General features: G+C 41.4%; 1 protein-coding gene across 1 annotated transcript in view; it reads right to left on the bottom strand.

The window, feature by feature from the left end:
* LOC143282785 (intermembrane lipid transfer protein VPS13A-like) overlaps positions 1-19,503 on the bottom strand; it is a 210,239-nt gene that overhangs the window by 18,990 nt on the left and 171,746 nt on the right. The window contains 5 exon segments of the mRNA XM_076588549.1: positions 641-706; positions 3,037-3,139; positions 5,002-5,153; positions 9,113-9,247; positions 10,545-10,781. Coding sequence (XP_076444664.1) covers positions 641-706; positions 3,037-3,139; positions 5,002-5,153; positions 9,113-9,247; positions 10,545-10,781 — 693 coding nt within the window.

Genomic DNA, 19,503 nt, shown 5'->3' with positions numbered 1-19,503 from the left:
TCTGCAGTGGTCTCACGTAGTGCTGGTCCAGGGGAGTTGTAGCAGGCATGTAGCTGTGGGGGTAGGATGAGTTATGTGGTGCTGTACAGTGTGGAACTGTGTGTACATGTTTGTGCACATATTTATTTGCAAGCATGTACAAGAAGAAACAGTGAGACACAGGAAAGACTGAGCAATCACTATGTGATCATACCCTTCTGTAAGGTGTATGTGGTGCATGTGTGCACAATGAATGTATTTACGTATTTGTGTGCATGCAAGTATGTACCAGCACATGAGAATGAATGCAATCATGAAAATTGAAAATTTCAAGCAAATATATCTATCCCAAGAAACTCTAAGAGCACCAATTCAAAAAACCAACACAATCACCACGAAGTGCATCATGTGAATGTTACATGAACCCAAATACAGTCACAGACACACACATTCACCAACATACATTACATGGAGACCTACACAAGTGCACACACACACACACACACACAAGAAAAGGCACACCCACACACACAAAAAAAGGCACACACACACACACACACACACACACACACACACACACAACACACACATGCTTACCAGTCACTCTCCGACCCCATAACCCACACATTTCCCCAGACAGACAGACAGACAGAGGACTGACCATGATAGAAGCTGACTCCATGAGGGACCGCTGGGCCAGAAGAAGATCTGTATGCAGCTGCCAGCTCTGCACACCGTCATCACACAAAACATCATTGACTGCCAACTGACTGCCACTCTGTCAGCTTTGACACCACCACCAGCAGTAAGAAAACAGGTTTCAGTTCCTCAAGGAGGTGTCACTGCATTCAGACAAATCCATATACGCTACACGACATCTCGCTAGGCAGATACCCACAGCAGCATAACCCAATGCGCATGTCAGACTTTGAGTGCATGCTTATATATTTGTGTAATTATCAGAGTGGATTTCGTTTCACATAATTTTGCCAGAGGACAACACTCTTTTTGCCATGGGTTCTTTTTTTTAGTGTGCAAAGAGTGTACTGCCAACAGGACCTCGGTTTATCATCTCATCCAAAAGACTTGATGCTCAGTTTGACTTTGAAGTTAAACTTGGGAGAAAGGGTGAGAGCAGTATTTGAACCCACACCCTCACAGACTCTCTGTATTGGCAGCTGAGCGTCTTAACCATTCTGCCACCTTCCTCCAGGACACAGGGAAATTTGTAAATCAGGTGGATAGTTTTTCGTCCTCCTCTTTTAATTTTGTGGGCTGCAACTCCCTCACTGACAGAAGTGGACTGTGATACACACGAATGTTTTCATCCCCCTGCATGTAACTCTTTTGCCACCAAAGGTGACTTTTGTCAAGTAGACAGTTCAGTGCCATAAGCCACGTATAGTCAAGCAGACAGTTCAGCGCCATAAGCCACTTATAGTCAAGTGGACAGTTCAGCACCATAAGCCACGTATAGTGAAGTGGACAGTTCAGCGCCACAAGCCACGTATAGTAAAGTGGACAGTTCAGCGCTATAAGCCACATATAGTCAAGTAGACAGTTCAGCACCACAAGCCACGTATAGTCAAGAAGACAGTTCAGCGCCATAAGCCACATATAGTTGACATCAAAGGGTCATGTTAAACAGACCGTTTTTCACACTGTGAAAAAGCTTAAGTGAATAAGTCAACGTTGTTTTTTTGATACTGAATCGTGTAAATGGGAGTGTCAAGTTTGGTGGTGGAGAATGTTTTTCACACAGAAACTTGGCAGAGAAAGCGTTAAGCAGCCATGAGCTATTTCTTGGAGCTGTGCATGCTGGATACATCCAAGTTTCCTTAACCTACTGAATGTTGACAAAGGTCACAGAACCTTTTGCAAATATACTTTATCTTTTGCGTATACATTCAGCAAATGTACTTGATCTTCTGCATATGCATGTACCAAATGTACTTGATCTTCTGCACATACATGTGCCAAATGTACTTGATCTTCTGCACATACATGTACCAAATGTACTTGATCTTCTGTACATACATGTACCAAATGTACTTGATCTTCTGTACATACATGTACCGAATGTACTTGATCTTCTGCACATACATGTGCCAAATGTACTTGATCTTCTGCACATACATGTACCAAATGTACTTGATCTTCTGTACATACATGTACCAAATGTACTTGATCTTCTGCACATACATGTACCAAATGTACTTGATCTTCAGCACATACATGTACCAAATGTACTTGATCTTCAGCACATACATGTACCAAATGTACTTGATCTTCTGCACATACATGTACCAAATGTACTTGATCTTCTGCAAATACAAATGATGAGGACTAATGATTACACAAATGCAAACACATAAACCACTTGGCTGTTGCACCCATCAAAGAATCATTCAAGCTGTCAAGGGACAAAACCCATCAATGATAACGTAGCTCAGGAGATCAAGGATTAATGCAAGACCATCAATTCTTCTCTGTCATCATCTGCTCATATTTATCCAAATTTATAAGATTAAAAGCAGAATTATTTTTCAATGTAATAAGAACAATGGAATAAAATTAACCCCGGACTGAAGTAAAGAAAATGAAGCAAAATGAAAAACTGTATCACACCACAGAAACAAGCGTAATCAAACAAGCTTAAAAAAACAGCATTTCAAAAGGACAGTACTGTACGTGTCTTAAAAAGGGTGACCAAACATTGGTGACAACACAAAACGAGACAAGGAAATGCCATGTTTCAACCCACATGTCCTCCACAAGCAGAACAATAAAAAGACACACTAACGAAAACAAAGAGACACAAAGACTTAGCTGAACAAGTGTTGAATGGCATCTAGAAATCCTTCCTTTGAAGACCCCATTCAACGCACATTCTATTTTGTGTATCTTCATTTCCATTTGTATGTTTTGTTGTCCTGCCTGCAGCAGGCCCTAGCCTTGAAACACATTGCTTCTCCGTCTCATTTTCTGTTATAATGTGTATTCATTCTCAGCGAATTCTGTAAAATCACTTCTTGGAACAAGACCTCCAGCACTGACCTCCGGTTCCTGTTTGCTCATTTTGGAGAAGACGTCAGAGACAGACAGCAGGAAACCTTTGTCCAGACGGATGTTGAACTCCTGCACCAGCAGCTTCAGGTACCTGCACCCAACACAACGTATTCCTCGTCACACAGCCCTCTGGGCTTCTGATAAGTTAAAGTTTTGGGGGGCTTCCAGGGACTCTTTTACTCTAATTCTAAGGGCTCCTCTTTTACCCTAATTCTGAGGGCTCCTCTTTTACTCTAATTCCATCCTCTTTTACTGTATTTCTAAGGGATCCTCTTTTACTCTAATTCTAAGGGCTCCTCTTGTATCCTAATTCTGAGGGGTCCTCTTTTACTTTAATTTAATTCTAAGGTGTCCTCTTTTACTCTAATTCTAAGGGGTCCTCTAATTCTAAAGAGTCCTCTTCTACTCTAATTCTAAGGGGTCCTCTTTTACTCTAATCTAATTCTAAGGTGTCCTCTTTTACTCTAATTCTAAGGGGTCCTCTAATTCTAAAGGGTTCTCTTCTACTCTAATTCTAAGGGGTCCTCTAATTCTAAAGGGTTCTCTTCAACTCTAATTCTAAGGGGTCCTCTAATTCTAAAGGGTTCTCTTCTACACTAATTCTAAGGGGTCCTCTAATTCTAAGGGGTCCTCTTTTACTCTAATTCTGAGGGGTCCTCTGTAAACCTAATTCTAATGAGTGCTGTCTCTTTTACTCTAATTCTAAGGCTAATTCTAAGGGCTCCTCTTTTACAACAGTAGTTGGAAAAGGAGGAGAAATAAAAACAACAAAAATAATAGTTATAATCATAAGAATAATGATGTAATACATGTCATTTCGATGCTCCAGTATCACCATCAGAGGGAGATTATGCACAGTTTGTAATCATCACCATCATTTTTATCACTATCATCTAAATGTCATCTAAATATCATTAATACTGTTCAAATCATACTGACCCTATAAAATAGCTTGGCTTTCTTATACACCAGTGCAACAGAGTTGAAGTCTGGAGACACACCTGTGCAGCTGAGTTTAAGTCTGACGACAAACAACATTCAAATGCATGTGCTGTGTTTGAAGACCCAACAGCGCTATCATTTCAATTCCTCACACACTTTCAAACACTCGACTGTTGGCCGCCGTTCTTTCTCTGTCTCTGAACCTTGTAATTGGAATGAACTTCCTCTTTTGGTTCGACAGGTCTCCACACTCAGCTCTTTTAAGTCTGGCCTTAAAACCCACCTCTTCCCAAAATAGCCTCCCTTCCCTGCCTCTTCCTTGTCTTCAATTTTTTTCCAGTTTTAGTGTTATGCATGCATTTGAATGACTGGTGCAAAAGCACTATGATTTGTCTCTGCACAAGATTCAGCACTATATAAATATAATAATAATAATAATAATAATAATAATAATAATAATAATAATTAACTGATTCTGATAAAAAGAAAAAGATCCAGCCTGTGGTTCACAACTGTAATCAACAAAAGCTGGAATTACATATGGGGAAAAAAAAGGGGGATGGGGGGGAGAGAATAACACTTCACTAACGAAAGGCTGACATCGAAGAATTTGGTACATATACACACGAGAGAAACAAACAACAGTTGAGTTCAATTTAGTTCAGTTACTGAAGGAAACGCCACTGCGTTTGGACAATTCCATGTAGACTACATGATAATTATCTGCTAAGCAGCGTAACCCAACGCACTTAGTCAGGCCTTAAGGGGGGGAAAAAAAAGAAAAAAAAAAGAGAAAAAAATGCATAAACAAATAAATGGATACATCATTAAATCAATGAATAAATAAATAAGTAAATAAATATATGAATAACATAAAAAAGTAAGCAGATAGATAATGAAATACAATAAAATTCAGGGGAAAAATAAATAAATAAAAGAACAACAAAACGGGAACACACACACAAGAAAACTGACCCATCCACAAGACCCATCCACAAGACACAAACCCACCTGACGGTGTCCACGTTATTCTCTGGCACGGTGCGCCTCATGAGCCCCAGCTCGATGAATGGTCGTGGTCCCTTCTTCCTCATCACGTAGCTGGGCAGAGGTGTGGGAGTTAGCACTGTGGGGAAGTAGGCGTCAGTCAGCTGGTTGTCAATCTGTTGGACAACCACCACCACCACTTTCAGTTTACTCAAGGATGCGACACTGCCTCTGGACAAATCCATATTATGCTAAACCACATCTGCTAGGCAGATGCCCAACCAGCAGCATAACCCACCGTGCCTAGTCAAGCCTTGAGTGCATGTGTGTATATCTGTGTACCTATCAGAGTGGATTTCTTATTCAGAAATTAGAGGACAACACTTACATTGCCATGGGTTCTTTTTCAGTGCACCAAGTGCATGCTACATATGGGACCTTGGTTTAGTGTCTCATCCGAATGACTCGGCCCTCAGTTTGCTTTTCCAGTCAGACTTAGGAGACAGGGTGAAACTGGGATTTGAACCCAGACCCTCACAGACACTGTGTTGGCAGATAAACATTTCAACCATCCTGCCACCTTCCTCCTAAACCACCACCAGCTTGACAGCAGCCCATGTCAGCCAAAGCCAAGACTTTTAATCCCCCCTCCACCAGACCATGAGTGGTGGTTTGGGTGCAAGTCATTTGGATGAGATGATTAACCAGTCCTGTGTGCAGCAAACTGGAATGAAAACATAACATAAGCTTCAAGGTGAAGGTACCCACACAACTGTCCTGGTTACCTGCCAAACCTTCGAGGTGGAGGTACCTGTACAACTGTCCTCATCACCTGCCAAACTTTCCTTGGTGAAGGACACAACCGTCCTCGTCATCTGCCAAACCTTCTAGGTGGAATTACCTATACAACTGTCCTCATCACCTGCCAAACCTTCTACATGAAGGTACCTATACAACCGTCCTCATCACCTGTCAAACATTCTACGTGAAGGTACCTATACAACCGTCCTCATCAACTGCCAAACCTTCTTTGGTGAAGGTACCTATACAACCGTCCTCATCAACTGCCAAACTTTCTATGTGAAGGTACCTATACAACTGTCCTCATCACCTGCCAAACCTTCTTTGGTGAAGGTACCTATACAACCGTCCTCATCAACTGCCAAACCTTCTACGTGAAGGTACCTATACAACCGTCCTCATCACCTGCCAAACCTTCTACGTGAAGGTACCTATACAACCGTCCTCATCACCTGCCAAACCTTCTTTGGTGAAGGTACCTATACAACCGTCCTCATCAACTGCCAAACCTTCTTTGGTGAAGGTACCTATACAACCGTCCTCATCAACTGCCAAACCTTCTACGTGAAGGTACCTATACAACCGTCCTCATCACCTGCCAAACCTTCTTTGGTGAAGGTACCTATACAACCGTCCTCATCAACTGCCAAACCTTCTTTGGTGAAGGTACCTATACAACTGTCCTCATCAACTGCCAAACCTTCTACGTGAAGGTACCTATACAACCGTCCTCATCAACTGCCAAACCTTCTACGTGAAGGTACCTATACAACCGTCCTCATCACCTGCCAAACCTTCTTTGGTGAAGGTACCTATACAACCGTCCTCATCAACTGCCAAACCTTCTTTGGTGAAGGTACCTATACAACCGTCCTCATCAACTGCCAAACCTTCTACGTGAAGGTACCTATACAACCGTCCTCATCAACTGCCAAACCTTCTACGTGAAGGTACCTATATAACTGTCCTGGTCACCTGCCAAACCTTCTAGGTGGAGGTACCTATACAACCGTCCTCGTCAACTGCCAAACCTTCTAGGTGGAGGTACCTATACAACTGTCCTCGTCACCTGCCAAACCTTCTAGGTGGAGGTACCTATACAACTGTCCTTGTCACCCGCCATAACTTTCAAGGTGAAGGTACCCACACAACTGTCCTGATCAACTGCCATAACCTTCAAAGTGAAGGTCACACACAACTGTCCTTATCACCTGCCATAACCTTCCTGGGGAAGGTACCCACACAACTGTCCTGATCACCTGACATAACCTTCAAAGCGAAGGTCCCACACAACTGTACTGGTCACCAGCCATAACCTTCCTGGGGAAGGTACCCACACAACTGTCCTGGTCACCAGCCATAACCTTCCTGGGGAAGGTACCCACACAACTGATCTGGACACCAGCCTATCTATGGGAGGTACACAAACTGTCCTCTAACAGCCAAACCTTGGGGAAGGTACCACACAACTATCTGGTCATACCAAACCGTACTGGTCCCTACCCACACCACTGTCCTGGTCACCTACAACCCCTGTCAGGCCCACCACACTGTTCCGGTCCTACCCCACACTGGTCAGGCATACCCACACAACTGTCTAGGTCACCTACCACAAAATGTCTAGGTCACCTACCCACAAGAACTGTCTGGCACCTACCCACACAGCTGTCCTGGTCACCTACCCACACACCTGTTCAGGTCACCTACCCACGCAACTGTCCTGGTCACCTACCCACACAACTGTCCAGGCCACCTACCCACACAACTGTCCCGGTCACATATCCACACACGTGTCTAGGTCACCTACCCACACAACTGTCCAGGCCACCTACCCACACACCTGTCCTGGTCACCTACCCACACAACTGTCCTGGTCACCTACCAACACACAACGGTCCAGGTCACCTACCCACAAAGAACTGTCCTGGTCACCTACCCACACACCTGTCCAGGTCACCTACCCACACAGAACTGTCCTGGTCACCTACCCACACAATTGTCCTGGTCACATATCCACACACGTGTCTAGGTCACCTACCCACACACAACTGTCCTGGTCAACTACCCACACACCTGTCCAGGCCACCTACCAACACACCTGTCTAGGCCACCTACCCACACACCTGTCCTGGTCACCTACCCACACACCCCTGTACTGGTCACCTACCCACACACAACTGTCCTGGTCATCTACCGATACAGAACTGTCCTGGTCATCTACCCACACACACCTGTCCCGGTCACCTACCAACACACCTGTCCAGGCCACCTACCAACACACCTGTCCAGGCCACCTACCCACACACCTGTTCAGGTCATCTACCCACACAACTGTCTAGGTCACCTACCCACACAGAACTGTCCTGGTCACCTACCCACACACCTGTCCAGGTCACCTACCCACACAGAACTGTCCTGGTCACCTATCCACACAGAACTGTCCTGGTCACCTACCCACACACCTGTTCAGGTCACCTACCCACACAGAACTGTCCTGGTCACCTACCCACACAACTGTCCTGGTCACATATCCACACACGTGTCTAGGTCACCTACCCACACAGAACTGTCCAGGTCACCTACCACACACCTGTCTAGGTCACCTACCCACACAGAACTGTCCAGGTCACCTAACCACACAGCTGTCCTGGTCACCTACCCACACACCTGTCCTAGTCACCTACCCACACACCTGTCCTGGTCACCTACCCACACCCAACTGTCCTGGTCACCTACCCACACAATTGTCCTGGTCACATATCCACACACGTGTCTAGGTCACCTACCCACACACAACTGTCCTGGTCAACTACCCACACACCTGTCCAGGCCACCTACCCACACACCTGTCCTGGTCACCTACCCACACAACTGTCCTGGTCACCTACCAACACACAACGGTCCAGGTCACCTACCCACACCCAACTGTCCTGTTCACCTACCCACACAACTGTCTACGTTACCTACCCACACACCTGTCTAGGCCACTTACCCACACACGTGTCTAGGTCACCTACCCACACACAACTGTCCTGGTCAACTACCCACACACCTGTCCAGGCCACCTACCAACACACCTGTCTAGGCCACCTACCCACACACCTGTCCTGGTCACCTGCCCACACCCAACTGTCCTGTTCACCTACCCACACAACTGTCTACGTTACCTACCCACACACCTGTCTAGGCCACTTACCCACACACCTGTCCTGGTCACCTGCCCACACCCAACTGTCCTGTTCACCTACCCACACAACTGTCTACGTCACCTACCCACACACCTGTCTAGGCCACTTACCCACACACCTGTCCAGGTCACCTGGCCCCAACTCACCTGCAGTTTCTGCACCTTGGCGTGCAGGGCGGTGTGATGGTCAGACATGCTGTACTGCAGCCACACGCCTGGGTGGTACGTGCGACGCAGCGACCCTATGAACGGCTTGGACATCTCCATCTTCACCAGATCGGCCTGCAGGGGAAAGGGGAGAGAGTCACATGGACATCCATTTCTGCTGCTGTCAAACATTGTCATTGTTGTCTTTTTCATTTTATTTTATTCATTCATTTATTCATATGTTGTTGTTTTTTCTTTTCCCATATTTCATTATCTATCTGCTTACTTTTTTATGTTATCCGTTTATTTATTTATTTATTCATTTATTCAGTCATTAGTTTAATGATTATACATTTATTTGTTCATGCACTTTTTTTTGCCCCTCAAGGCCTGACTAAGTGCGTTGGGTTACGCTGCTGGTCAGGCATCTGCTTAGCAGATATGGATTTGTCTGAGCGTAGTGACGCCTCCTTGAGAAACTGGACTGAGCTGACCTGCTGTCAGACAAGCAACACGTATTTTCAGCCTGTACGAACACCTTATGGTTATACTGACACATTGATGTAAGTAAATCTTCAGGTGTAAAGACTTCATATATGGGTTGTTGAAAACTCTTCAATGTTTATCCCTTCAAAAAGAGTGAGGATTTTTCTGATCTCTCAGGTCAGCAGAAGTGCAGACTGGCTAAGTGCCTGAACCCCCTTTGTGTGTATATCCAATACAAACAAAATGTGAACAACCCACGTCACCATTTTGTGGGTTATATAAACAAGAAAATGCCCTGCATGCACCCTGCTGAAAATGCAGTATGGATGCCTACATGGCAAGGAAAGAATGGTCATGCCCATAAAAGCCCACTTGTACTCCATGAAGTGAGCTACAACAGATTCAGATAGTTGTCTTATGAGACAGAGGAAGGCTACCACATCTGCTATTGCTACTTCTAGTGCAGCTACTGCTACTCACAGGTTGTTGTTGTTGCTGCTGCTACTACCACTACACTGCTACTACTCAGAGACCGTTACTACTACTATCACTACTACTATAACTACATCACTGGGTCTTCTACTACTACTACTACTTCTACCACTACCGCAGACGGTCTGCAACTACCACTACAACTACAGCAGCAGGTCTACTAACAAAAATAATAATAATAATTAGTATCTATATTGTGCTGAATCTTGTTTCAGAGACAAATCAAAGCGTTTTCAAACCAGTCATTCACACACATACATAACTTGAGAAACTGAAGACAAAGAAGAAAGATATCTCAGAAAAAAGGTGGGTTTAAAGGCCAGACTTGAAAGAGCAGAGTGCGGAGACCTGACGAAGCTACCACAACTATGACAACCACTACAGCAACAGTGGTCATCTGATTAAACTACAACAACCACAACCAGAAACAACAGCATCATCAGAGGGCCCTGACCTCAATCTGCTCCTGCAGGCTGGCCCTGGCCCGATCGTTCTGCCACTGGTCCTCCAGCCAGGTGGCCAGCTCCACGCCCAGGATCTTCCAGCGCCCGTTGACCTCCACCTCCCACAGGGCCGGGCTGGAGCGCACGCCCAGCACCGCCACCTCCTCGTAGGCCGCGTTCACCACCGACACCGTCAGCCCATCCAGCGACACGAAACTGGCCACGTTGGTTAGCTCCCCTTCGTTCACCTGTGGGTGGGTGTGAGAGAGACACAGGTTCTGTTGTTGAGACACCTGGATGTTGTGGTGGTGGTGTTTTTTTGCTTTTTTTTCAGTCGGTTGAAGAAAGCAACAGTGGCAATTTTATCTGTTCATTTATTCATATTTTTATTTCCCCCCCCCCCCCCCAATTTTTTTTTTGTGAGTGCATGTGTGAGAGAGACACAGGTTCCATGGTTGAGACACCTGGATGTGGTTGTTTTTCAGTGTGTTTTTTTTTTTTCACTTGGTTAATGAAAGCAATGGTGGAAATTTATTCATTTATTTCAATCATTTATTTATCTATTTGTTTATTTATTTATTTGTGAGTGTGTGTGTGTGTGTGTGCATGTGTGTGTGTGTGTGTGTGTGTGACACAGGTTCCATGCTTCAGACACCTGGATGTGGTGGTTGTTGTTTTTTTGTTTTTTTAAGAAAGCAATGGGTGGAAATTCCACTTTTTTGTCTTCTTTTTCTTTGTAATACCCTTGAAGAAGCAATGGTAAGGAACTTTTTACCATGGTTTAATTTACTTGATGTTGAAAACTTTACCAAGATTGATTTAACTTGGGAAGGAGCAATGGTGGACACTTTCTTTTTTTATTTTTTTTAAAACTCTTGAAGAATCAATAATATGAACTTTTACCATGGTTTAATTTACTTGATGGTGGAAACTTTACTAGTGGTTGATTTAACTTAGGAAGAAGCAATGGTGGAAACTTTACCACTACTTTATGAAGTTTATAGGGTTTTTTTAATTAACGTGGCGATAGCCTTGAGATGGCCTCTGTGGTTGGCAAGGCTCTAAGCACCATAACTTGATTTGATCTGAAGCAACAGTAGGAACTTTTACCATGGTTTATTTTACTTTACTTGATGGTGGAAACTTTACCATGGTTAATTTAACTTAGGAAAATGCAAAGGTGGAAACTTTAATATTACTTTATAGGATTTCTTTTACTTAGGAAAAAGCAAAGGTACATTTTTTTTAACCTTTGTTTACCTGATTGGTGTAACAGCAATGGTAGTGATTTTCCTATGATATATTTTTCTACTCTTGCAGAAGGAATGGTAAAAACGTTGCCATGGTTTATTTCACTAGTGAAGAAGCAATGGAACAAACTTTTACCTTTGTTTATTTCAGAGGTGAAACAGCAATGGTAAAAAATCAGGGTGGTTTATTTTACTCTTGAAATAGCAATGGTAGAAAATTCACCCTGGTTAATTTACTTACAAAGAAGCAACATTATATTTTTTTCTTTATCTATTTGACTGGTTAAACAGCAATGGAATACACTCTGCCTTGATTCATTTAGCTTAAATGGATGGTAGAAATTTTGCTATGATTTATCTTAATGGTGAAAAGTTAATGGTGTACAATTCTACTATGATTTGTTTAACAAGAACAATGGTTAAAACTTTACTCTGGTTTATTTTACTGAAACAATAAGTGGTAGAAACTGTGCAATTGTTTAGCTGACTAACAGAAATAAAAGAAAACTAACCAAGGTTTATTCGACTGGCAAAAAAACAATGGTATAAACTCTATTGTGGCTTATCTGACTAGAAGCAATAGTAGTTACTAAATGGCCATGGTATATTTTGCTAAGAAAGAGAAAATGGTTTTTAAAAAATTACTATGGTTGATCTTTATAGAAGCAATGGCAGGAATTTTATCATTGGTTATTTTACTAAAATCAATGGTACAAACTCAGCCATAATTCAGTTTGTTTGGGAAGAAGCAGCAGTAAAAGTTAACCATGGTTTAGTTGATGAGAAGTAATGGCAGATACATGGCCACAGTTACTGGTAAAGAACAACCAATAAAGTCTGGTCAAAAGCTTTACATCTTACCTGTATTTGTGTTTCTGCCACTAAAATCTCTGGTTATTATTTTTTCTAATTTCTAAACAAAAGTTCAAAGAAGATAGATTATCTTTTCATGCCTGTATTATCGTAGACAATAATCTAGAAAAGGCTAACTGAAAACATAAAATAAATAAACAACAAGCCTGAAGTCATTTTACACATTACACTTCCGTATAGAGTAACGTGGTTGACAAGGCAACAACAACAAAAAGAAGAAAAAAAAAGGCATTGTCTTTGACCTTGTTTTGCAGACATGACTATTCTGCAGACATCTGATCTCTATGAAAACTAATCAAACTGAAGTTGGTAACTTTCCCTGTACCGTGAAACTGTGACATTACAATTGAGCTAAAAACAAACTGGAGCTGACACCTTTCTCTCATGACACTGAGGCACTAATGGCTGACAGTCACTGGGTCAAGTCTGCATCAGTGTTGCATTGTGCGACAGTGTGGTGTGATGTGGTGCAGTGCAGTGTGGTGTGGCTTTGTGTGGTGTGGTGTATTGTGATGTGGCATGTTGTGGTATGGTGCATAAACATAAATATACAGACATAAATATAATCCATAGTGTGTATATACGACAGCGTTCTATGTACTGTAGTTTGTTATTTCAACATATCTTTTTAGGTCAATCTGTGGCACTCTCAATTAAATAAAACAAAAAAACCAACGTATATCATCAAGATCCTGAAACACCCTTTTTTTCTGGCTTGTTTTGAGAAGAAAGGAAACTGGAAATATTTACCGAGTACTGTGTATTTTTATCTATACCAAAACACTGGAGAAATCACTTAAGCAAAATCAAAAGAACCAGTTTCACATGATATTTTCTCTTCTCACTTTCTCTCACACTTTCTGTCACTCACTGAACCTTGCTCGTTGACTTGTTCTATCTTTCACCGACTTCAATTTTGAGTTATTTTATCTCAGGTATACATTTCTGTTTATCATGCTCAAAAGACGGAGTGTGAGAAAGGAAAGACAGAGAAGAAGGAAGTCAAGAAGAGACATAGTGGGGAGAGACCGAGATGGATACATTTTGAAACTTAATATCACACATTTACCGCTACAGTTAGTTTGGAAAAATCACACACATTTCCAACACAGGCACACCATCAGACAACAGAATCAAAGACAGACATTCTGCATCAACTAATTAGACTGCTACTGATGAAGTGGCTCATGTGTGTATAAAGACTGTATTTCACTATGATCAGACTGGATTTCATCATTATGACATGTGAATAAAATAATCAAGCACCATTCGCAATCAGCACTTTTTTTTTTCCAAACTGGACACCATTACTCTGGCCAGGCAAAACAGCATCTGTATCATGCATTTTGTGTCCTGGTCACAACACCTCTGAGTTAGTTTCATTTGCCAAAACGGGTGTCCTTCAATGCATTAGATACTCTATCATTCCATGCACTCTATCAACTACAATGATTCTGAATCCAGAAACACATGCTTCATTGCACAGTCTCACAGATCCTAACAACACTGCTACAACTGGCAACTAGCTAAACCAAAGACCATTCAGATGAGGAAAACTGATGCCAGGTTTCTTCCTGAAAGCATTTTCATTCGAGATGAAGTCTTATTTAGTAAACATTCCCCATGGAGCTCCTTGAAAGAGCATATTACCACACCTCAGTATTTTCCCTTTCTTCTTCTCAATTCATACTCTGCCCTGCAGTTAGTGTACCCGGTAGTTTGTCTCATTTGGCAGGAAAGCTTCTGCAGCAGAATTTAGTGACTGACAACATATTTGTTGTCACTGCTTCTTTTACCTGGATTAAGTGTGTTTTCTGCACAGAGAAGCTCAGTTTGTCATCTCCATGAAAGGCTAGCAACCAGACCACCACTCATGGTCAACTGTGAAGAGGAGGATGGAAGAAAAGTCAGAGCAGAACGTACAAGGACAAGGGACTTTAACAACTGCATCCGATCCAGCGCTACTGGAGCTATTGCGATAATCAGACAAACAGAAATCAACAGTTTCATAGGGCAAATGAAAGCATCAGGGGTGAAGGCAGACAAGGTATCTGATGTCACTGATGTCACCATTTCCAAACAGCCCCCTCCTCAACAGCCCCTCTAACATCTGGAGCATAGTTCTGTGCTTTACAGAAGGAAAATGATAGTGTTCTGTGTAAAGTAAACAGCCTGTGATATCAAGAATCCAATGTGTTACCCATTTTAAATATGAAATTAAGATAAAGAAGTATTTAATGTGAGCTTCCACTTAATAGTAAGCATAACCCAAGTACTTTTATATCCATTGTAACATTAAAGAAAATTCACCACCATTGACAAGTAAACTAAATTTTAAAAAAAAGTGTTATGGAGAATGCTTGGGTATTTTTCATCATACAGTAAGAATGTCAGTTCGTTTCTTTTGGACACTATGGAAACGTCTCTCACACAGAATCCATGATCAATAAAGCAACACAATATTCTATATGGATCAAAGAAAGCTGGTGACAACAGATTTCAAGCTCTATAACTGATCACATATACTTGTCAGTCCAACTGAGAAAATTACTTTACAGACTAAATCAAATAATGACAATAAATACTTTACAGACTGAATCAATTCATGACAATTAATAAGTCAATCAAAAGCACACCAACAATAAAACAGAAACATTCAAACACAACCTCTGTTAAAATAAACATTCCAAACTCAAGAAAAAAAACAACAACTCTCGAGCAGGCATGCCAAGCTTTAACAGAAAATTTAAAAACAAAATTTCTCTTGAACTGATATGACAGACAATAATTTTTTAGAAAAAAAAAATGACACACACATAAAAATTTAATAAACAAAATCAGATCATGAGTCAATCCAAAATGCACACAAACTAGAGTCACAGGCAGAATGTCCTGTCTGAATGCTAGACACAGAGCTGAACTCAAAGACTTCGTCATCAACTAGCAGAGACATTTACCCCAGGCACTCTCTTCCCCTGGGTCAGTTCTTGCTGAAAAAATGACATCACATCACAGTGGCACCTTCTGTTTCACTCCCATCACGAAGAAATGTGTCTTATATGCTACAGATTCTTTTTAATAAAGTCATGTTTATGTTTTTGTGTTGAGTGATTGTCTGAATTTGTTTTGATGCACCTGATGTAATACCTCATTCTTATCTTATCTGATCTTAAAATAAAAGTGATGACACACATTGCAGTTTCTAATTACCCCCATCAAATAAACAGTACAAACAAACATCTTGTGAAGTTCTGGATTTTCTAGCATCCAAGCTAAAAGAGGGCTCCACTTAACGGTAAGTTGCTACTTTTCTGAATATACGTTCCAGACCTTTGCCAAGAGACCAAGTCATGTCACGTAAGGCATGTTCTCCCCAACAAAAGTGCAGCATGGATTAGCCTCTTGTTATGCTTATGTGCACTCTTTGGGAGGAAGGTGGCATCTGTAGGGGGAAGGTGGCAGAATGGTTCAGATGCTCATCTGCCAATTCAGTGTCCATGGCAGATGAGTGTCTTAACCACTCTGCCAGCCTTCCCCACTAGTCCCTTACTGATGACAGCAGCTGTTTAGTTGTGGAGTCTAATCCACTGACCTCTCCCCTGACTGGAAGACTGTTCTGACACCCCTAAAACCACAGCCCACAGGAATCTCTCTGTCACCTTGACACGAACTCACCAAAGTGCGGATGTAACGAAGGAATGAAAAACCAGTAAAAACCAGTAAAACTAACGTGATAGAATAACATATTAAAAAAAAACAACAACAAAAAAACATTCCAACAACAACAGATTTCTGAACAAGTTTGTTTTTGGAGGCATGGGGATGGGAGGAGGTGGGGGCTGGGGGGGTGGGGGGGGGCGTGGCTGGAGGGGAGGGGGCTAGGTTGTTCTGTATCTTAATGATGATCAGTTAGGATAAAGTTTCACTTAGGATAAGGATGACAGGGTTGATGACAAGAACAGAGCTGGCGACAAGGATTAACAATGTGTGGAGATTTATTTTGCTTAGCATCAAACTTCACAGCCCTGTTGAACTTTGGAGCTTTCTTCCACGACATACCAGACCCAGAAGACACAGACATCTGAAGTGATGCTCAAAGTATCTGAGCGAAACTTGGAGTCATCGCCTATTTGAACCTTTATCCTTCTTGGGTCCTGTCAGCTGCGCTATACCATTTTGGCTCAGTAACTGACCAAAACATAATTTCAAAGGGATGCATAGCCAGACCTGAGACACTGGGGGAAAAATCCACAACTGATTTGAAAGAATGTACAAAACAACAACTTTTTGTTAGAAAAAAAAGAATCGTTTCATAAATAACAAGTGAATATGATGATAAACAAATAAATAGAAAAGTAAACAAGTATTAAAAAAAAAAAAAAAAAGCTGGAATCTATGTTTCCTCAAAACAAATCATATCAAATGATCTTGCCCTGAATGCACTGAATACCAAATCTTTATACCCAGGCAGACAGACAGACAGACAGACATACAGACAGACAGACTTAATTTGCCAGATACTGCGGGAGATTCTGCAGGAGAGAGTCTCCCCTAGAATTCTCATCATAAGGAAAAGACACAACTACAGTACACACTTGATGTCCACAAGCCAATTAGAGAAACAGATACAAAACAGCAGAGTATCATAAGATGCTAGCCTATGGCAAGCACAAGCTGGTTAAGTGACATACTCTACTCATGTCAAACAGACCCAAAAACTTGAAGCTAAATGTTAAGTCTGATCACCAGCAGAAAGATACTGATCTATTCAGTTCTCTGGCCCCTATGAACTCAAGCTACAAATCTAAAAAAAAAACACACACAAATCCAAGGTGTTAGAGAAAAGCCCTCTTCACCAAAAAATAATATATACCAAACAAGACAGAATAAGATGCATAACAGGTATTTGAAAGATTATGGATAAAAAAAAAAAGAAGAAAAGAAGAAAGAAATAAAGGTAAACTGTACAGTGAAAAAGGCTGAGAGAGAGAAAGAGAGAGAGAACTCAGAACTCTGAACTCAGAAATATTTTACTGCAAGGGGTGGCCTGTTTGCAAAGGAGGTACATACATACAATTGCGACACACAAAATACCGAAAATAAAGGGGGGAGGGACCAATGTCATGGACACAACATTTCATAACTGAAAAAGTAGACAAAGATTATTGGCTCGTGACATTTCCTTGAGTAACTTTAAGGTTTTTTGAAAAGTTATATAATCATGTCATTTCTTCTTCTCTCTTTTTTAAAGCGTGATAAATATACATTGCCACAGAGTGAGTCATGAGCCTGTTTTCATTTTGTAAAAGTAACGCTAAGTCTGTATTCATTTCTGTTTCTGGACATTTTCACGAGGTATTTTTCCCTGATTAACTGATACATTGGACACACTAACAGAAAATGGCATTCGTCTTCTTCAGCGTTGCAGAAAGAGCAGGAGTTTGATCTTATTGTGTATCTTTTGTGAGAAAGAGAGAGACAGAGAGAGAGAAAGAGGGTGCTGGATGATGGGGGAGGATGTGATGAAAAGAAAAGGAAGATGAACACAAGGTGAGTGTAAATGCAGAAAGTGGGTCAGATATGATGAAGAGAAAGTGCCACGGACACACACACACACACACACAAACACAATGACACATTTCAAATTTTTCATACCCAAGGGATAGCTTGGTGCTCTTTTTTTTGTATTTGTGGTGTCAAAATGATGATCGACTTCTATTTCAATAAAATTAACAACAATTTTGATTTGCTTATTACTAGTATTCTTAGAATTATCTCAAATAAAAGCCAATCTCTCTCTCTCTCTCTCTCTCTCTCTCTCTCTCATTCCACTTTTCTGTCCCTCTCCTTCTTTCCTCCATAAATCGAATAGAAGTAAATGGAAAAGTACGGAAAATAAAATAATATCACATAAACACACCAAACAGAAAGAGGACTCTGCTGGTGGGAGGAATGGCAACAAAAAAAAAAAAAAAAAAAAAAAAAAAAAAAGAAAAGAAAAAGTTTTAAATGATAAAAATAGTAATAATCCGAAAAGAAAGGACACAAGAAAGCATGAAGAACAATAACATAAATAAGCAAACAAACAGTATGTACACAAAAAGATAAATACAATACAAATCAATAAACGGATGTACAACAACACGTTAAAAAAAAAAAAAAAATCAACAAAATGGTACATAAAAATACAGCGACGTAGCTTAAAAGAAAGAGAAACGGGGAGACAGAAAAAAAAAAGAAAAAAAAAAAAAAAAGAAAAGAAAAGAAAAGAAAGCGGGTGGAGAGAAGAGTTTACCTGCATGACCCGACCTCTCCAGGGGGGGTCTACACTCTGTAAGTGGTTCTACGCAGGGACAACAGACAACACACACAACATCCAGCTTCAGTCACATGACGCTTCCGTCATCGTCAACAGCTCATGGTTTGATCCTCTGTCTTATCATTATTATTATTATTGTTACTACTACCTTTTTTATATTGTAATTATTTATTTATTTATTTGCTTATTTATGTATGCTTATCTATTATTTATTCACCTTTCAAGGCCTGACTATGCGCGTTGGGTTACGCTGCTGGTCAGGCATCTGCTTGGCAGATGCGGTGTAGCGTATATGGATTTGTCCGAACGCAGTGACGCCTCCTTGAGCTACTGAAACTGAAACTGTCTTTTTATAGTCATTCTTTCTGTCTTTCTGTGTGTTTCTTTTTCTTTCTTTTTTTTCTTTTTTTTTTCTTTTTTTTCTGTAAAACTTTGATTGGATACAAACAACTCTTCGTGGTTTTCTGTGCAGCACCCAACTCACCAATTCATGCTTGTGAGTTATTTCTAATTTATCATTATTATTTT

Source organism: Babylonia areolata, chromosome 6 (genome assembly GCF_041734735.1).
Source record: "Babylonia areolata isolate BAREFJ2019XMU chromosome 6, ASM4173473v1, whole genome shotgun sequence".
Taxonomy (NCBI): Eukaryota; Metazoa; Mollusca; class Gastropoda; order Neogastropoda; family Buccinidae; genus Babylonia; species Babylonia areolata.
This window is presented reverse-complemented; position numbering and strand designations above follow the sequence as displayed.